The following is a 21497-nucleotide window of genomic DNA, read 5'->3' as shown; positions in this document are numbered from 1 at the left end:
CCCGTCTGCCATCCTGTTAATTAATGAGGTCACTTGGATCAAGATTTGAGTGAGAGTTGAATCCCCTAGGAAAGGATCTCAAGATTGTATTATAGATATCTGACAGCTGGTGTGGTAGGCCACCACAAATATTTCATCTTCAAAGACTGGAGAAAATAAAATAAAAAACTATATGCCTAACAGTAAAATCGTGCTCACTCACCTAATTACTCTGGACCTTGTTAGTATTTATTCATCAATCTTTAATCTCACAGAAATTATTCAAGTAATAATACAGTCACTTTTATATTAACCCATAATGCAAAAATACACGAACAAAACATTCACCATTCAAAGATTGCTTGGATGGTTTTCCTTTCCAAACACGTGGAGCCAGAAGAAGAAAACTCTGGATGTCAAGCTTCAACCTAACCTGACGCTCCAGTCCGCCTGGTGGCGCAATGGTGCGGCTGGCTGGTACTAGGAATCGCAGAAGAAGAACACCCACAGCCGCTAACTAAAACGGTCCTACCTTAACGGCAGGGATGTTACAGGTCACTTTGGTTGGTTGTTAAATTGTTACTGACAACATACTGTAAGTCGTTTATAGGATTTTGTTTGCGGCGTAGCAGCAGCTCATAGCAATGCTAACTTTATGTGCTAGCCTGGCTAGCAAACTGGAACCATGTTTTGTTGCCGTCATTGATTAGAAATCCCAAAGGAAACTACAGAGACATTATAATCTGTGGTTGTTCTGTTTTCAAATGTTTGTTAATATTGGTAGAAAAACATGATAGCATGGGATTCAAAGGAGTAAATACAAATTAGAGTTAGCTAACACCGTAGAAACGTTAGGTATCTGTTTCTGTTGATTTTCTTCTGACGAACTGAAGTTACTCTGATTTAGTCCCTGCTGAGCTGTACCAGGCTGCTGCCAGATCCAGTGTAACAAACTATGGAAGTGCTTTGATAAAGGAAATGCAGATGGACCGACTGAAAAGGCCGTGATTACATGCGGATCTCTGGACCAGCTGCGTCAGCAATGTCTGCAATCCCGCTTCTGCGATGCACCATCAGGTAAAACTGTCCCAACACGTACGATCACTAGATTACGTGCGGGCTGGAGTATAATGACAGTTTTAAAACTGATTTTAAAAAGTCTAATATGTGCATTTTGAAGGCATATTAAGAAAAGTATCAAAATGACCGAGTTTGATTTTTGCTTTATCAGCAATGGACAGAAAATGTGACAGAGTCTTTCCTTTGATGTGTTCCTGCGGTACAGTACGGGTCGCAGTTTACGATCGTCTCGTAACCTGCACTCCAGACATCAGGCTGCTAAAGGCTTTTTGGGTTTCATTTTCCTTTGTTGGGATCGACACATCTGTAATAACTTACATTTAATGCAGTCTTTAATATAATTCAGTGCAAACATTTTGACATTAAAAGTAGGTTCTAAAATTTTATCTTGAAATTATTAACTTGCAAAGTCACATGATCATCCCGTTCACTTCCGTTTAAATATTTCATAAATCTATGAAATATGTAAATCAACGTTATTTTTCCAAACCTTTGTGATTATTTTACATCTTGTTTAACAGCTGTAGGTCAAAGGTCTCATTTTGGCCACAGAAAAGTTCCACTTTGCCTCGTTAGCCCAAACATGACAGAGGTGTTTCTGCTTTGTATGATAGTTTTATCCTGCAGTCCTGGATAGCACAGCAAACGTTTTTCACAGTCAGTGAATTCAACAGGTTTAAGGGCAGTTAAAGACTCTACAATGTCAGATAATTCAAAGTGCTTTCATTATTATTTTTTATTATCATTATATTAGCGGAGTCGTCTCAAAAGCCAGCTAAAAGTTCCCAGTTGGGACTAAACCAGCTGATGTTAATTTGCAAGTTGCGGAGCTGCTTTCTGGTCACTGATAGAGTTCAGCTGCTGTCTCTACCTTCCATGCACGTGTTCAGTACTTCCCCCTGTGTCATTCTCTTATTACACATGACGTACCCTGTAAGAACGCATTGTTGACAAACAGCGCACTCAAAATAAATTTTTTTTATTTATATAAAGGTGAGAATATTGTACTGATGTGTCACATAGAGAAGCTGGATGGGGGGTGTGAGCAGTGATGGTGACTGCTACACAATCTGGACACAGACACACACACCAGGGCGAAACAAGCAGAATGATGGTCACATGGTCATCTCTGGTCTCTACAGGTCGAGTAGCGCCCCCAGCATTCCCCAGCTGACTATCCCCCAGTAACATTACTGGGGGATAGTCAGCTGGAATTCTGACAGTTCATTTGTTTTGTTTTCTTTTAATATCACTTAGAACTCTTTTGCTGTCAGTGCCTCATCGATCTGTCTGTCTGCTCAGGTACTGCTGTCCGACTCCATGCCATTACTGTTGGATCTCTGTCTTTTGTGATTTTGTGTGACTCTGGGTGGGTCTGTCCTTTGTTAAAGACATTACTCTCTTACCCTTAGTTTGCTGTGGCAGAGAGCTATCATGTGAAGCAGGGCTTCAACAAGACATATAAATATACCAGTCAAATGCAACACTGCTATAAAAAGAGCAAGACTTCATTTTGTCGCAGGTCAAAGTGGAATGAATGTGATTGGCTGAACAGCTGTTCATGCTGTGTTATCTGTACTTCCATCAGTGTAAAAGACCCAGCAGCAGATTAGAATGAAGTATAATAACACTAACACATGTAATAAATCACCAGATTAATACACTCATGTTCCCGTGACAATGCGGCGCACTGTTTGCTCTTCATTCAGTGATTTCAGTACAGCCGGCTGCTGCTCATAAAACATGTTCCCCCATCATATAAACACTTATTCTCTCAGCTGAGACTCGCTGCTGTTTAAAGGTTTGAGAGTAAAGGTTGGATATAAAAACATCAAACATGGGCTCAGTCTGTGTTTGATGTGAGGTCGGCAGTTACAGTGTCTGTGTCCTGTTTCAAGACCATAAATGTACGATTGTTTTTAGCCAACATGAGAAATGTAAAGTTGTGTCTATGACTTTGTTACTGATGGCGAGCAGGGAAACAAAGACTTTATAGGCAGACGCATTATTTTCATCATCAGCACGTTTCAGTTTGTTTCACAGTTTTTCAGCAGTGCTGGAAAACTAACCGCACGGCTGATAAATGTCTGTCGTTTAGCTTCAAAGAGACATGAGGTGATGATGCGCAGTGTCCGTGGTTACCATGGTTACTGGATAAGCTGCTGATAAATTAAACAGCTGTCACCGTGTTTATGTTTTCATTACAACTGTCTGACTCGGTTAACTGAAGTAAACTTGGATAACTTCTAGTTTAGGAGTATGTGCGTGTCCTCGGAAATCTGGACTCGTGCGGACTTTCCAAGGACAAACAAGAAAGAACTGTACACCACTACACTGAAATAAATAGACTATTACTAAAATACACGTGCTATATCATAAACTATCATATAAATCTGGAGGTGCTATTAACGTGTGTAGTTATAAAGGACAACTTCCTGCCTTTAGTCTTATTGATGAGCAGCATTAGTTTTCTTCTAATGTCCAGAAGTCTGCATCGTGTGTTTCATAGTTTCTAACAAGCCTTTAAAGTTAAACGTAACATGACTGAAACACCAACATCTGCTTACTGAACAAAAACCCCACACAGATGTTAATGTGATTTTATTTTTATTTTAGTAAACTCTAAAAAAACAAAAATTGTAACAGACAGCTGGTGCTTAGAATACAGTTGATTAAATATAAATATTATTAACACAGGAGAATTCACCTGTTAGCCCGAATGTTTAACTGACTTACTTTATAAGTGAGCGCGTGGAGGAGAGCCTGTTTGTGTCAGATGACAGCTGGTTCACCGGACCGACGAGCTGGACTCAGAAACTGATGGAGAAGCATGGAAACTTCAGAGAGATGCCACACCTTTTGGAGACCTCATGTCATCTCACTTACTGGATTCCCTCATTTTAGAAGTGAGGAAATGTGAAGCTCAAATGTAAATGAAGAAGACTGTAATGTGGAGGTGGGGGGGTGGTTCCCTCTTGCTGACATGCTGATAGATGTCAGGATTTTTGATCATGTTTTGAATCACAGTTATGTTTGTGGTGTGATGTGTAGTAAGCTGTTAGGTTGTAAATTAGAATAGTGCTGAACACATTTTGTGAACATTTACAGTGGGGCAAAAAAGTATTTAGTCAGCCACCGATTGTGCAAGTTCCCCCACTTAAAATGATGACAGAGGTCAGTAATTTGCACCAGAGGTACACTTCAACTGTGAGAGACAGAATGTGAAAAAAAAAAATCCATGAATCCACATGGTAGGATTTGTAAAGAATTTATTGGTAAATCAGGGTGGAAAATAAGTATTTGGTCACCTCAAACAAGGAAAATCTCTGGCTCTCACAGACCTGTAACGTCTTCTGTAAGAAGCTTTTCTGTCCCCCACTCGTTACCTGTATGAATGGCACCTGTTTGAACTCATCATCTGTATAAAAGGCACCTGTCCACAGCCTCAAACAGTCAGACTCCAAACTCCGCCATGGCCAAGACCAAAGAGCTTTCGAAGGACACCAGGAAAAGTATTGTAGACCTGCACCAGACTGGGAAGAGTGAATCTACAATAGGCAAGCAGCTTGGTGTGAAAAAATCAACTGTGGGAGCAATCATCAGAAAATGGAAGACATACAAGACCACTGATAATCTCCCTCAATCTGGGGCTCCACGCAAGATCTCATCCCGTGGGGTCAAAATGATCATGAGAACGGTGAGCAAAGATCCCAGAACCACACGGGGGGACCTGGTGAATGACCTGCAGAGAGCTGGGACCAAAGTAACAAAGGTCACCATCAGTAACACACTACAACAGCAGGGAATCAAATCCCGCAGTGCCAGACGTGTTCCGCTGCTGAAGCCAGTGCATGTCCAGGCCCGTCTGAAGTTTGCCAGAGAGCACATGGATGATACAGCAGAGGATTGGGAGAATGTCATGTGGTCAGATGAAACCAAAGTAGAACTTTTTGGTATAAACTCAACTCGTCGTGTTTGGAGGAAGAAGAATACTGAGTTGCATCCCAAGAACACCATACCTACTGTGAAGCATGGGGGTGGAAACATCATGCTATGGGGCTGTTTTTCTGCCAAGGGGACAGGACGACTGATCCGTGTTAAGGACAGAATGAATGGGGCCATGTATCGTGAGATTTTGAGCCAAAACCTCCTTCCATCAGTGAGAACTTTGAAGATGAAACGAGGCTGGGTCTTCCAACATGACAATGATCCAAAACACACCGCCCGGGCAACAAAGGAGTGGCTCCGTAAGAAGCATTTGAAAGTCCTGGAGTGGCCTAGCCAGTCTCCAGACCTCAACCCCATAGAAAATCTGTGGCGGGAGTTGAAAGTCCGTGTTGCTCGGCGACAGCCCCAAAACATCACTGCTCTCGAGAAGATCTGCATGGAGGAATGGGCCAAAATACCAGCTACTGTGTGTGCAAACCTGGTAAAGACCTATAGTAAACGTTTGACCTCTGTTATTGCCAACAAAGGTTATGTTACAAAGTATTGAGTTGTATTTTTGTTATTGACCAAATACTTATTTTCCACCCTGATTTACGAATAAATTCTTTACAAATCCTACCATGTGGATTCATGGATTTTTTTTTTTCACATTCTGTCTCTCACAGTTGAAGTGTACCTCTGGTGCAAATTACTGACCTCTGTCATCATGTTAGGTGGGGGGACTTGCACAATCGGTGGCTGACTAAATACTTTTTTGCCCCACTGTACTTTGCTGGCTGATTGCGTGCCTCGGTGCAGCTGGTCTGTCAAGGAAAAGTTGTAGTGTTGGACTCCAGATTGTTGGTCCCGTGATTCGAAAAGGCTCTTTTCCACACAGTCCTCATTCAAATATTGCAGCTAACAGGGTGATTTTCCCGCCTCAGTGCAGCTAGCCAAACAGTAAGTTAGTTTTACACTGGTGGATTTTAACTTGGGTGTCTCAAATATTACATTTTAGTTCAAATTCAAGGTATTTATTTCTATGTCATGTTACTTTAGTACCTGTGTGACCGTCTCACAGACAAATATTAATATACTGTGACCACTAAAACTGTCTGAAAACTTTAGTTAGTTATATTTAAGGGCAGTATCCCAGAGTGACAGCTAAAAATAAACTAAAAAGACGCGATCCTTGTGTAGGTTTGTGGTCTAAGGAGCCTGGAAAGAAAAACATCTGGACTATTTAAGTGTCCTTGAAGCCGTTTAATGGTCAGCAGTCCCACATTTGTCCTCAAAAGGGTTGTGGACCACCTATTGGCTGTTACGCTGGGAAAATTGTGCAATATAATTTTCTTAAGATGTTAAAGATATCAGAGCATTGAACAGGCTGGTGTTTTGTGAAGAGGATCTAACAGGAGAGAGATGATAGAGACACATGACGTCCTTATAAAACACAGTTGAACTTTATGAATGGACAGCTTTTCACAGGTCTTTGGACTTTTTATTTAAAGGGACTGCATAGTTTTTTACTGAAACTGACACAATCCCACTTTGATTTGACTCAGAGTACAGACAGTGGACTCTGGTGTCAGCAGAACCACCTGCTGATCAACGCCGTGAAAACCAAGGAGTTGGTGGTGGATTTCCGGAGACGCAGACCCACCACACTGACACCGGTGAACATCCAGGGAGTGGACATTGAGATAGTGGACTCTTATAGGTACCTGGGTGTTCACCTGAATAATAAACTGGACTGGAGCCACAACACTGATGCTCTTTACAGGAAGGGTCAGAGCAGACGCTACCTGCTGAGGCGGCTGAGGTCATTTGGAGTACAGGGAGCGCTTTTAAAGACCATCTATGACTCTGTGGAGGCATCCGTCATTTTTTTTTTTACAGTGTGGTATGTTGGAGCAGCAGTTTATCGGCAGCTGAGAGGAAGAGGTTGGATAACCACATCAGGAAGGCCAGCTCTGTTCTGGGATGCACCTGGACCCAGTGCAGGTGGTGGGAGACAGAAGGACTCTGGCCAAAATAACATCTCTGATGGACAGAGTCTCCCAGCTCATGCATGTAAATGCTGCTGAACTGCAGAGCTGCTTCAGTGACAGACTGCTGCATCCTCGATGCATGAAGGAGCGTTTCTGCAGGTCCTTCCTCCCTGCAGCTGTCAGGCTGTACAATCAGAACTGCTCCCAACAAACATAGATGTTTACATCAATGCTGTAACTTTCACTATTTTATCAACTGATTCACACTACAACATGGGTTTGCCTCTTATCTGTATCCATCCATCCATTTTCTTCCGCTTATCCGAGGCCGGGTCGCGGGGGCAGCAGCCCAAGCAGAGAAGCCCAGACCTCCCTCTCCCCAGCCACCTCCTCCAGCTTATCCGGGGGAATACCAAGGCGTTCCCAGGCCAGCCGAGAGATATAATCTCTCCAGCGTGTCCTGGGTCTGCCCCGGGGCCTCCTCCCGGTGGGACATGCCTGGAACACCTCACCCAGGAGGCGCCCAGGGGGTATCCTTGTCAGATGCCCGAACCACCTCAGCTGGCTCCTTTCGATGTGGAGGAGCAGCTGCTCTACTCTGAGCCCCTCCCAGATGGCTGAACTTCTCACCCTATCTCTAAGGGAGAGGCCAGCCACCCTTCGGAGGAAGCTCATTTCTGCCGCTTGTATCCGCGATCTCGTTCTTTCGGTCACTACCCACAGCTCGTGACCATAGGTGGGGGTAGGGACGTAGATCGACCGGTAAATTGAGAGCTTCGCTTTTACACTCAGCTCTCTCTTCACCACAACAGACTGGTACAGTGCACTGCAGCCGCACCAATCCGTCTGTTGATCGCCCACTCCCTTCTTCCGTCACTCGTGAACAAGACCCTGAGATACTTTAACTCCTGCACTCGAGGCAGGAACTTGTTCCTGACCAGGAGTGGGCACTCCACCATTTTCTGGCTGAGGACCATGGCCTCAGATTTGGAGGTGCTGATTCTCATTCCCACCGCTTCACACTTGGCTGCATTCCACTGGGCCTGTCGGTACCTGTCAGCTGCCTCGGGAGTCCCACAGGCTAACCAGGCCAGATAGGACTCCTTCTTCAGCCTGGTGGCTCCCTTCACCTTTGGTGTCCACCATTTGGTTCGGGGATTACCACCACGACAGGCACCAACCACCTTGCATCCGCAGCTCAGTGCAGCAGCTTCGGCAATGGAGATACTGAACATGGTCCACTCGGACAAATGCCCCCAGTCTCCCTCGGAGTGCCGTTGAAGCTCTGCCGGAGGTGTGCGTTGAAGATCTCGCAGACCGGGGGCTCTGCTAAACGTTCCCAGCACACCCTCACTGTACGTTTGGGCGTGTCAGGTCTGTCCAGTGTCCTCCCTCGCCACCTAATCCAAATCACCACCAACTCATATTTACTTTTATTTAATTCAATAACGGTACAGTACTCTGTTTTTGGTAACTATTGTCCCTGATGTAAATATGTAAGAAAATGTTTCTGTTCGGTGTCCTGTTTGTTTGTATGTGTGTTTTTATTGCTGCTGTTACAACCAAATTTCCCCTTGTGAGACAATTAAAGGATTATTCTATTCTATTCTATTCTGATTAAAACAATTCTTAACTAAATATATTCTGGATAAAACAAAAGTATTATCAAAGTTGTCTGTGGTTCCCTTTATTTTTCCGTCCTCCCCTATCACATCCTGTCCTGCAGGATAAACATCAGTGAGTCTTTGTGTGACTCTCTGTATGCAGCTGTTAAAGTTTGTGTTGGAGATACTCGTTTCCTGTATTTGCAGAGGTATCTAGAAATAGTTTTAAACGTTCCCACCAGTCCCAGTCTGTTCTCGTCCTATTCTTCATCTCCCAGCTGATGCTGGTTCCTCTTCCTCCTCCTCTTCTTCACACACTGCTGAATTTGTCCTGGGGTGTCATTATGGGTGGAAAACCTCTGCCGTGTCACGCTGTGGATTTCTCAGTCTCTCCTGACTCTGGACACTTTGAAAAAGAAATCAGCCATGGCAGATAATAACAATAGCAGAAAACTCTGAGTTTTTTCTTGTGTGCACAGTGAAAGTGGACGACAGTATATACTCAGTTTGAACAAAAAGCCCATTGTTGCAGGCAGCTGCAGTTATGCCTATGTCAGCTTTGGAGAGCAGGGTTCAATGATGTAAAATAGTCTCTTTTCTGTAATGTCTGTCCTTTTCTCTGCAGGCTGCAGTGGAAGCATTTTGCCACACATGCTGTGCAACAGAGAGCTCTGTCAGGGGCAGAGGCTGTAAATGCTCTCAGGCCCTTTTATTTTGCAGTCCACCCAGACTTCTTCGGTAAATATCCCAAAGAACGGGTAGGTCTCATATCTGTCATGACATAAATCCAAATATGTGTTATTGGAAACATGTGATCGTAAAGTAACAGTTCGAAAACTTACTGCCAGGTTTACATGTGTGTGACGCCTTATAGGCACAACAAAGAAGAGGCAATCCATAGTGTACAGAATACTTATCATCTATGTGCTCTGGGATCCGTATACAATATAAAGTAATATGATGTGATATAAAATAATATTTAATGATAATAATCTGTGCACATACAACACTGTCAGACGTTTGTTGGGATGAGCTGCCATGATGTAAGTTCTGGTACCTCTGTGTTACAGGAGGTGAATGAAAACTCGCTAAAGAGGCTGAATGGCTATCTGGAAAACTTGCAGAAGCCCGGCTCACGTTCAGTTCAACCCATGAAGCTCACCTTTTATATAAGGAACACAAAGTACAGCAGTAAGGTGCAGCCAGAACTCATCAGCTCAGGTGCATTTCTTTTAAAATGCTCAAAGTACCAGTCAGGTTTTTTGGGGGTTTTAACATAAAATTGCTCCTGTTTGCTTCTCAGGCTTCCGCTCCGTAAGTTTTACTTTGCACACAAATGATGTTTTGAGCACAGTGATGGATGTTTTGACGAGCTGCAGCCTGCCTGTGGAGCACATGAAGGGACTAACGGCGAGTAAAGCAGCAAGTAAAAGTCCCACTGAGACGGGGGAGCCTTTCTACAGAACCATCAAATGGGATAAAAGCTATTACACCTTCACTGGCTTCAAAGACCCCGAGCAGGAGCTGCAGCAGGCCCAGAGAGCCGAGCCTACGCTCAGGTAGGCTCGGCTCTCTGGTTGTGGTTGTCTCATCTCAACTGTAGGAAAGTGTTGAAACCTTCTAAACTCAAACACTGCTGTTTGTGATCAGTCACGGAGACACACTGCTGTGTTTGCTGTGGATTTTATTTCTATTCAGTAAATAGCAATAGGGCATGCTAAAGCTAATGTGTGCATACATGGTCACTTATATTTAAATGTAATAATGTGAAAGTACTTTATTTATAGTTCACACAGTTCTAGAGAGGGAGACGTCAGAGTAATGTGACATATATAACAACACAAATATGTTTTGCAAAGATGGTGATGACAGATTTTCATAACTACAGCAATTATATTTAATGACTTGTACACGATCTTTTTTGCCAGTGTGTGGTTGAGAAACAACGAACCTGAAGCCTCAAAGAAACACAATGCGAGTCTTCCTCGGAGAGAAGAACTGAAGAGACTGAAGAGGGAGCTGTGTCGCAGATTTAATCTGACCGATATCAGGTACAGCCGTCTTTACTGTTTCAGAGGTTGCCCTGTCTGCTGTTCCTGAGGGCACAGAGGTCTTTATTCTGTGCACTGAACTGTAAGAAACTGTGTACATGTTACTGTTACTGAATGATGAGATCAGCTGTGTGGTGCAGATGGCAGCGCAGCTGGGGAGTCTCGCACAGGTACTGTCAGCTTCAAAGTCTGAGCCGCCTGTCTCACCAGAACCCCGAGGCTCTGATCAACCTGCAAGGTAAATAATCTCACTGAGAGGTTACAAGCAAGCTGCGTTCATTAGTAATACACACAGTAGCACAGATCTCTGAACTGTTGTCTGTCCATCAGGTAAAAAGGTTCATGGCTTTTACCACCGTCAGTCCTGTCACGTGCCTGTTATGTGTGATACAGTCCTTCACTCCAACACAGTCGATTTTTAATTAAGCCGTCAAAATGTGACTGAAATGGAGACTTTCAGCTTCACTTCAAGGGTTTAATAAAAGTACTGCATTCATTGTTGCAGGAATACCAGCCATCGTTATCTGTAGCACCTCCTGAAGCTCAAAAGTAATTGGACAAACTTGCATAAGTATGATAAGGTTTGTTTCAGTACTTGGATAAAGCATGATTTACTCTGTTTTCTTCTTTCAGATGCCTCAGGGCTCACAGGGTGCTATGATGATAGAATCTGATACAGATGACAAAGACAATACTTAACACCATTTTAAATACCATGGAGGAAATAGATTAAGAGGCTTATTTTATTTTATTTTTTCAAAGATTTAAACAGTACAAAAAATAACCTTGATAGCTAAATTAGTTTTAAGTTTTCTGATGTGCAAAAAATACAGCAACAAAACAGCAAAGTCTACAAAAGACAACCGATTTAAAATGTTCTTATGTAGTGCAAAAAACCCAAATACAACAGTGTGTTTAGGCTGAGTACTGATGGCTTGGTACCATTGTTTCTGTTAATGCTGTGTATTTTTCTCCTTTTTCTTTTTTTCTCTGTAGTGTTTTCAAATGTACAGTCGATTTCATTTATAGAGGTAACACACTGTGATCGAGGATCATATCACTGTAAATTAAATCTCTAAGCATCATCTTCTTTAAATACACAGACACACATACAATGATCAGGCGTAACATTTATGAGCGTCTGCTAACAGCCCATCGAGGGCTCTTAGATTGCTGTAGGTAGCCACGCTTTGCTTTGCAAACCCTCGGCCCTCTCGATGAGCTTCATGACCAAATTTATGCACCTGCCTAATTTAGTTTCAGTAATATTGCACACTTTCTGTAAATCCTATAAACTTCATTTCACTTCTTAAATGTCATTGTGTTCGTCTGCTATATGATATATTTACATGAAATTGCTGATCCAAACAGCCAATGATTATTATCAGGGGTGCCCAAACTTTTGCATACCACCGTAGACGTGTGAGGGGAGAGCAAGAACTTTGTGAGTCACTGAGTCGGTTTTTATCTGAAAAGGCAACCCTACCCATATGGAAAAGAAATAGAAAAAAACTTCTAAAAGACTTGCATCAGATGTGGCCTACTTCATGAGTAAATCATATCAGGCTTCTATGATTTACTCATGAAAGTGGCCACTTTCTCATCACTTTCATATGTTGTTTTAGTATCCAAAACATACAAGTTTCATTATATAATTTTTCAAGGGATCTTATATCTGTTTTCACTCTTGTATGCTTTTCATACAAGTTTCACACAAGACAGATACAAACTTTATAAGATTTATAGATCTTTTCCATGTGGGCGGCTAGCAACAGTACATGTTTTAGAAGCATCATGAGATTTCCTGTGGCTTTAACAGCCATGCCCATTGTTAAAGCGTTTAAGCTAGCTGCCACACATCATTGTACAGAGTTGATCAGACCCTTCATGAGTGACAGCTTACCTGCTGGAGGGATCCTCTGCTGTGATTGGCTCTTATAATTTGGCTAGGTTGGTCAGACAGAGATGAGGTATAAACAGGAAGTGCAGTGTCCATTTACTTTTGAAGCTTTGAAAGTGGGCGACCATAGATAAAAATTGCTGTAATTACAAAATATTTATATTAACCATTAATATTAAACCTTTACATAAACCAAGCCTTTAAATTGAAGCTGAAAGTCTACACTTACGTGATATTTTGATTTGATTTATAATTTGGTTGTGTACAGAGGCAAAAGGACAACAACTGTGTAACTCTCCGTACATGTATGTAGTGCTGTGGAAATACCCTCAAAATCTTGAGATCCCTTAACCACAGGTAGAAAAAGCACCGCAGTGTTTCCATATTCTCTATGGTCTCTAACAGGTTCAGGTGATTCTAGCTATTGTGATGTACCCCACTGTTAGACCCCTACAGGCTGTACAACAGCAGCCTGACTGTCATTCGGTATGAAGATGAAATCCTTGGACCCATTGTTAGACCCTACGCTGGTGCAGTGCTTCTGGGTTCCTCCTGGTGCACAACAGGTCTCGGCCTCAGTGGTGAGAGTACGAAACACGTGCAGGAACTCAGTGATGTCCTGGTCCACATCTAGGAGGAGATCCACAGGACATCTCATTAGGAGCATGCCCTGACATTCAGGCATGTGTACAAGAACATAAGGGGGCAGAGTTGGACTAACCTTCCACCACATTGATTTTGAAGGTGTCTTTGAATTCAGCCTTCTGTAAGCAGCTCTCCTCGAAATCTGTGCACTTGGTAACTGACTGGGTTAAATGTAGCGGCTCTGAAAACTAGCCCCAAGGATCTGTTCATTTCTAAGAGTAGTGACCTATAAGAACCCTTTGAGTGATATTATAATAATATGCAGGTTTTTACTGGTTTTTACAGGTTTTACGAATGAAACGTTTCTCCCACTGAAAACATCCAGATGAACAGAGTCAAATACGTGAATTATCTAATTTACCTACTGTGAGCTAAGGCGGAGAAAACGGGCACATCGAGGCCTGAGTGGACTCTGTGTCACGTTGATAATAATCGTCTACCAGGAAAGCAGCATCTCACTTTGTTCTCAGTTTTCTTCCTGCTCTTCCTGGGCGTCACAGCGTCTGAGATGGCGTCTGGCCTCCCCCGTTGTGACATTGAATCAGCTGATCGTCAGCCCCCCCCCCCCGTCACCATACTTCACCGTGGTTTAAAACAAAATGGAAACTTTAAAAGGACTTCCTTACATTTTCTTCTATTCTACGTTGTAGCTCCTAAGCTAGGGCAGGCCCGAAGGTTGGTGGTTCGATACCTGGCTGTTGATCCCAAGTTGCTCTCTGATGCATCCATCACAGTATGAATGTGTGTGAATGATTTTTTTTTTCCAATGTGTTTTCTTTCTGTGTGAATGGGTGACTGACAGAAGTTGTATCAAGTGCTTTAGGTTTCCAAATAAAATAGCAAAGCTCTATATTAGAACCATTTTACCTTAACCTTATTTATCATTGATTCCATCACACATTAAATCGAACACGTTATACTTCATGCTTCATTCAGTTAATGCTGCTTTACTTCAGCAGTGTTTATCGTTACCTCACTCACATGAACTTTGGACTGGAGATCATTCACATGAGCGAAATAAATTGAACACACAGAGTCATGACATTTAGTTTTGCTTCCAACATGACCTCGTTTTGACTCACTACATTAGAACACTTTTCCTCACTTCTTCTTTCTATAACGCTGTTTGACCACCTCACCTAGGAGGTATCTCAGGGGGCTGAACCACCTCGACAGGCTCCATCTGCAGGAACAGCGACTCTTAGGCTGCGTTCACTCTGCAGGTCTTGATGCTCAATTCAGATTTTTTGATCAAATCTGATGTTTTTGTCTGCTCGTTCACACTACAAATAAAATGCGACAGCAAACGCGCTCTAGTGTGAACGCTCAAAGCGGCGCATGCACAAAAGAAGACGTCACACACAACGCGCTCTGTTTAGACCCAGAGCAACAGTATGTGTGACTGATGGCCTTAATATAAAGACTTTACGTTTCCCAATTTTTGCTTTAAGTTATTTTGTTATTTACATAATGATGTAAATAACCTAATAATGATCCTTGTTGCTGTTTTAGAGGAGCGCTGCTTCAAAGGATAGTTTCTGTCAGAATCTGCAGATTATACAGGACAAAGAAAATGTTCACGTTTCTCCAACGTTGTCTTCCCAACAGTTTCACTGGATGGCCAGGAAGCGTTCACGTCGTCTTCTCCGGCGCTGATATTTGGCGTCTGTCTTGTGTCAGTGACGTAAAAGACGGATTCAATGCGACCTGACCATCAAACAGCAGTCGCTTTCTGAAACATCAGATATGTATCGCATTCAGCACCACATATGAAAGTGACCCAGATCAGATTTGAAAATATGGGATTTGTGCCGTTCACGCTGTCACCATGATCAGATAGATGGTCGCAGAGGGTCAAAAAAGTCGGATTTGATGCGCTTTCGCCTGCAGTGTGAACGCAGCCTCTCCAATGAGTGAGCTCCTCCCTCTGTCTGGAAGGAACAGCCCAGCCACTCTTCAAAGGAGACTCGTTTCTGACGCTTATGTCTTATATCAGCCTCGTTCTTTTAGAGCTTGTGACCGACGGTTGGAACTGTCTGTCAGTCTTGTGTTCCACTCATCCCTAACTCGGGAACAAGTTCCCCAACCTGAAGGGGAACAATTCAGGGGTTTCTTGGCTGGGCACATCTAGGAATAGCGACATGGTTCCCTCCTCCTGTGGGCTCACCATCCACAGGAGGGCCGTAGGGGTTTGGTGCTTACTTGATTGGGTGGCAGGCAGAGGACCTGGCCCTCCAGTCCACGGCCTCCAAAACTGGCTTGTGGTTTGTTAATCACTATATAACTTGTTTTAAAATGATACATGGTAAAGTCAGAGATTCTCTGAGGTTAGTGGCTTCTTAGTGTGTCACTCCATCCTCTCACACACACACACACACACACAGCCACCAAGGCCATCTTTGCCCGAACAGGCCGCTCTGTACGGAGTCTCAGTGAGGTCCTTTTTATCAGAATCATGTCATAGATTATATTTTCTTATTAGTTGTAATGGTCGAACTTATAACCGATTATCTTCTGATCAGTTTCTAAGCTGTTAAGCATGATTAACTTTGACCACAATCACATTTATATTATGATTCTGTGTTGAGCAAATACAACCATAACGACGGGCTGGAGACACGTTTCTTATCTTTCACATCCTGATCTGCCAGGGTCGAAACATCCTCCATCATTACTCATTCAGCATATCAGTAAGACTCTGATTAATATTTCTGGTTATTAGAGATGATTTACGGTATTAAAGAACATGTAAACTCTTGTTTTAGCACGATTATTTCAATCAAACACTGTTTTCACCAAACAAAGTCACGTCCTCCATCAGCGTGAGGTTTTCATATCGACCTCTGATGTGTTTTCAGACAGTGATCATATCCTAGAGACCTGTTTCTGTGGAAAGAGTGGGTATCTCATCATTTTGGGAGCATTGCCACTGCGTGTAGATGTGTAGAACAGTTTTCACGCACTCGTCTTCTTACCAGGACATACGGTTGTGTTTGCCGACCAGTCAGGGATGAATGCTTCTGGACACGTCATGCTGGGAACCATGGATGTTCATCATCAGTGGACAAAAGTAATGCAGCTGTCGCTGTCCTGCTGGCATGTATAGTCTCTGTGCTGCCTTTCGTTTTCTGACCCCTGCTGTGTGCCTCCAGCTTTTTGAGCAGCTGCCTGGTTATCACAGCCTGCAGCAGCAGACACACTGGCTGAAGGAGAGGATCAGCCTCCTCCTGGGTGGAACCCAAGTGGTGCACATGGACAGACTGGGACCAGTTCAGCCCATAGCTGAGCACTACAGTTCCCTAAACACCTTCCACAAACGTCTCATGTCCCACCACCTTCGTCTGCACCCCAGGAGTCTGCAGGGCCTCACCATGTTGCTGGAAAAGTACGAAACCCTTTTAACCACTGACCATCACAAGCACGTGCAGTTTACTTAATGTTTGTGTCTCTTCCAGTGACCGCTCCAACCCCAGTCTTCATGAGATGGGACACTTCGTTATTCCCATCAAATGTGATCTTCCTACACTACAGGTCTTCCTTCAGAACCAGGCCCCTGAAGCCCGACGGCGCATCCAACGCAAAAACCAGTGAGTGTGACGTAGTCTGTCTGTTTGCATGCTGTCTTTCTTTGGGGGGGCGGGAGGGGTCTTTTTATAGTTTATATCATATTTAGTATTTTTCCTCTCTTACAAGATGCTAGCATGTTTGCAGAAACAATTTCAAAAACTTTGTCAAGCAACAATCATAAATGATTTTGCTCCTGCCAGCAGTAATACGATTTACAGCTGGAACTCCATGAAGGCCGATTTATGGGGCAGCACGTACCCAGCACTGCCTCTGTGATAGAACCCCCCACACGCCTACATCCATGACTGCTTTATACAATGTGACCACCACACCTACAACTGCCCAAGTTTAACTAGACGGTGTTGATTGAAATTACTAGTTTTTATTTTTAGTCTATTCAGTCGCTGTGTTTACTGTTAGAATTTGAGATCTTCTTGTCAACTTGCTCAATCAATCAGAATCAGAATACTTTATTAATCCCGACGGGATACAGTTGCTCCAGTAAAGTAACATTAACAAAAACCAACTAGACTGTTTATCAACACAATATGTTAAGATCAGAGGATAGCACAATATATACAAGTCACCAAGTAATAAATGTCAAGAATATTAGAGTAGAAAGAGTGTGTGTAAAAAGGGTGTAACTATTGCAGTGTTCACAGTGTGTTGGATGGAGGAGTTGTACGGGGAGACGGCCACGGGCAGGAATGACTTCCTGTGTCGTTCAGTGGTGCATCATGGGTAATCTCAGTCTCTCACTGAGCGTGCTCGTTTGACTAGCCAGTACGCAGAGTCATCAGGAAACCTCTGAAGATGGAGGTCTCTGTGCAGTGGCTGAAGTCTGTGGTGTAGAGGGTGAAGAGGAAGGGGGAGAGGACAGTCCCCTGTGGTGCCCCTGTGTTGCTGATCACCTTGTCAGACACACACTGTGGGAGACGTACATATTGTCGTCTTCCTGTCAGGTACTCAACAATCCAGGACACCAGAGAATGAATATGTGACGGCAGTGATCGGTCACAGGTAACTGCTGAAGCAGCTCTCAGAGATCATTATAGGAACTTAATCATGGTAACACTAATACAAACGAATACAACATCATGAGGACAAAACATACTTAGGCTGCGTTCACACTGCAGGCGAAAGCGCATCAAATCCGACTTTTTTGACCCTCTGCGACCATCTATCTGATCATGGTGACAGTGTGAACGGCACAAATCTGATATTTTCAAATCTGATCTGGGTCACTTTCATATGTGGTGCTGAATGCGATACATATCTGATGTTTCAGAAAGCGACTGCTGTTTGATGGTCAGGTCGCATTGAATCCGTCTTTTACGTCACCGACACAAGACAGACGCCAAATATCAGCGCCGGAGAAGACGACGTGAACGCTTCCTGGCCATCCAGTGAAACTGTTGGGAAGACAACGTTGGAGAAACGTGAACATTTTCTTTGTCCTGTATAATCTGCAGATTCTGACAGAAATCTATCCTTTGAAGCAGCGCTCCTCTAAAACAGCAACAAGGATCATTATTAGGTTATTTACATCATTATGTAAATAACAAAATAACTTAAAGCAAAAATTGGGAAACGTAAAGTCTTTATATTAAGGCCATCAGTCACACATACTGTTGCTCTGGGTCTAAACTGAGCGCGTTGTGTGTGACGTCTTCTTTTGTGCATGCGCCGCTTTGAGCGTTCACACTAGAGCGCGTTTGCTGTCTCATTTTATTTGTAGTGTGAACGAGCAGACAAAAACATCAGATTTGATCAAAAAATCTGAATTGAGCATCAAGACCTGCAGAGTGAACGCAGCCTGAGAGTTTTGATATCTGGTGCTTATTAAGAATCCTGTTTGTCTGTATGTTGACTTTGTCACCTGCCTGTTTGTGTGCAGACTGCAGGCAGAGGAGGAGGCCGTGGTGAAGCTGTGTCTTGAGACTCTGTCTCTGAGGAGCTTGTCTAAGGAGCCCAGTGTCAGCCCTGCCCAGATGATTCAATGCTGTGAAAGACTGTTGGAGCAGCGCTCCCCCCACATGCAAGGCCTCCAGATCTGTGTTTCTCACTTCTACTCTGTCATGCAAGATGGAGACCTGTGTGTCCCCTGGGACTGGAAGAGCTGACCTCCAGATTTACACGTTTTTGTCGGTCCATGTGTGACAACTACTTTTAGACATTGATACTGTTGAGCAGAAAATAAGCACATTTACCAGGACATCACACAGACGTTTTTCTGCAAATGCTTTGTCAAGGAAATGTTCAGAGAACTTTAAGAGCACAAGTGAAGGATACCTGTACAGCCTGCAATGTTCACATGCGACCGGGCTACACTTCAAAGTGATGTGTGACAAACGTGTGACTTGTAGTGTAGACGTGGCTTAAAGCACAGAATTGTCAAAGTTGTAAGTATTTATTGCAATGAGTATGAAAAGTGATTTTTCACTTTGTAGAAATGTGAAGTCAGTGTGGAAAATGTTTCACAGGAGTCCAATAAAAACCTCTGTATATCCACCCTGCTTTTAATGTGCTGCTGATCCAACGCGTCAATCATCAGCAAGTGTGAAAGAAAAAGCTCTTCTCTGTTTAAAAAACCAAACGACAACAAAAACAACCAAATGTAGGTTTGTGAAATTGCATCTGGTCACACAGGACACACAAACCTGCAGGACACCGGCCCTCGAGGCCTGCAGTTGGACACCCTGTCAGCACAGTGATGGACCTGGGCATCTGGTATTAGCTCACTCAGCAGGACGATGATCCCAAGACAAGAGCTAAGGTGTTGCAATGACTCAGAGAAAATGACTTGCTGATGAAGGTGGCTCTACAGGCTTGAATCATGGGGTGTGCAAACTTTTGTCTTTTGATTCAGTTAGGGTTAGCTTATTCGGTGACTCCAAACTGCCCACAGGTCTGAATGTGAGTGTGATTGGTTGAGTCTCTGTGTTAGCCCAGGTCAGATTGACAGCCTGAGCAGGGCTGTGATAGGCTCCAGTCCACCTGCAACCCTGATAGGTGGAGGAGAATGGATGGATAACCCTGATTCACTATAATGAGATAAACTGGGAGTCAGACCAGTCAAACCTTCTGTGCTGTGTGGTGCAGACAGAGGACTAAGTGGAACTGGGCGGCTTCTTCAGTGGATGGAGCTGTTGGGGGACTGTTGGGTGTTTCAGACGTGTGAAGCTATAAAGACGATGACTGGAGTCGCCGTACTCTCATCGTTCTAATTGAAATTGACCTTTATTCAAACAAAAAGATTTCACAGTGGAATTTTAATTCTGACTCGTATTTGACAAAAAACATTAGTTAACTCCTTAGAATTGGTGTTTCTTCATTGATTTCTCATAAAATTTGTCTTCTTGTCAAAATTACAAATAAATTCTGCTTCTGAACACAAACTGTTGAACCTTTATTGGACCCACTGAGCTGTACCTCATAGCACAGAACAAAATTAGGTAAATTCTTGAGTTTTGGAGCTGTGAAACTTTCCTTAGCAGCAATGTGACTATAAATGATCAACAATGATGAGGAGGAATTTGTGATGACATGGAGGGACCTCTGCAGGCAGGACAGGAATCTGAAAACCTCAGTTTTCCTCTTTGCACCCTTCGACAGGTGGGTGGCATAGCCACCGGGGCTTGGTATCGTCACTGGTTTCTAGAATCGATTCGATTTGAATCTGGGAAATTTTGCCTCAGACAGTCAGAAATATTATAATTCAGATCAGTAAAGGTGATTTTCCTGTTCTGGGACTTTATAAAAATATTCTGCAGTAGATCAAAACGAAAGAAAATCAGTAATCAACATATGAACATCACCTCTGACGTTACAGCGGTTTTATTTGAGAGTTTTGCATTTTGTATAATTTTAAAAAGTTTAAATTTGTTCAGAAGCCTGTTAAACGGCAGAAATTAGGCTTTCTTTTTGGAAGTAAGTAAAAGGAAAAAACAGCAGCCGACAGCCTGTAAACAACGTAGACTTGTGCGTAACAAGCAAGCGAATAATGAAGAAAACCGATTTTTAGATGGGAAACTGTTGTTAGAGAGAGAGCTGTGCATGACGTGTGATTTTATCCTGGTGGAAGCAAAACAGTAAAAGTCAGAGAATCCATGACGATGTTTGTGTGAAGCGTAGTTTGGATCTTCTTTTGCTGCTGGTTCAGTCAATGTTGTTTGGAGAGAGATAAACTAACAGCTTCTGAATCAGCGCAAAAAGGGCGTAAACACAAAGCGCCGACCCGACCGTGTCCGTGGCGTCGGTGAGAAAGTCACAGCTCACTGATTCTGATCCGTCGGCGGGTCGAGCTTTGTGTTCACGTCTCTGTGCAGAGTCCGTGCTCCTGCTCTCATTTACTGTTTCAGCTGTTTGGTGGTTGTTGATATTTTGTGAGGTTTCACCTGAGATTCTGGTTTTTGGGCAAAATTCAATACATTTATATTAAAAAATCAGGATTTTAATGAATCGATATCACGTTATCCAAGCGAGAATCGATTTTAATCGATGAATCGATTATCAAAACCCAGCCCTAATAGACACCCATGATTACTCAAGAATGAGGTGACATAGGATTTTAAAATTCATATCATCAGTGCAGCTATTAAAAGTTTAGGATGAGTTTAAATTCTGTTGACCCCAAGGTCAGAGGTCAAGTTTTCAGAAGAATTTTCAAATGTATTCTGTAGAAGCTTTTAACCATGAGGCTGAAGGGTGCTGGCAGCTGTTGGTTGGCTTGCATGGATCATTCAAAAATGAA

General features: G+C 43.1%; 1 protein-coding gene across 2 annotated transcripts; it reads left to right on the top strand.

Moving 5' to 3' along the window:
- The first annotated feature begins 494 nt into the window (after positions 1-494).
- On the top strand, positions 495-19659 carry tcaim (T cell activation inhibitor, mitochondrial). 2 transcript variants are annotated; one of them, XM_085364975.1, is made up of 11 exons: positions 512-542; positions 887-1056; positions 9207-9339; positions 9652-9802; positions 9885-10140; positions 10510-10632; positions 10773-10870; positions 16156-16247; positions 16330-16562; positions 16633-16764; positions 18642-19659. In XM_085364975.1, the coding sequence occupies exons 2-11, from the start codon at positions 992-994 to the stop codon at positions 18865-18867; spliced, it is 1509 nt and encodes a 502-aa protein (XP_085221101.1). In that variant the 5' UTR covers positions 512-542; positions 887-991; the 3' UTR covers positions 18868-19659. The 2 variants fall into 2 exon arrangements, with proteins under 2 accessions (XP_085221100.1, XP_085221101.1); XM_085364974.1 differs by having other exon boundaries at positions 495-1056.
- Positions 19660-21497: the final 1838 nt, after the last annotated feature.

Source organism: Diplotaxodon limnothrissa, linkage group LG11 (genome assembly GCF_057381915.1).
Source record: "Diplotaxodon limnothrissa isolate DT_005_m linkage group LG11, D_limnothrissa_male_GT1.1, whole genome shotgun sequence".
Classification (NCBI taxonomy): Eukaryota; Metazoa; Chordata; class Actinopteri; order Cichliformes; family Cichlidae; genus Diplotaxodon; species Diplotaxodon limnothrissa.
This window is presented reverse-complemented; position numbering and strand designations above follow the sequence as displayed.

Coding starts and splice junctions, on each gene's coding strand:
- tcaim (XM_085364974.1), top strand. CDS start 992: ATGCGGATCTCTGGACCAGCTGCGTCAGCAATGTCTGCAATCCCGCTT. Junction 1,057..9,206: donor CTTCTGCGATGCACCATCAG/GTAAAACTGTCC, acceptor TTTTCTCTGCAG/GCTGCAGTGGAAGCATTTTG. Junction 16,563..16,632: donor CTCACCATGTTGCTGGAAAA/GTACGAAACCCT, acceptor TGTCTCTTCCAG/TGACCGCTCCAACCCCAGTC.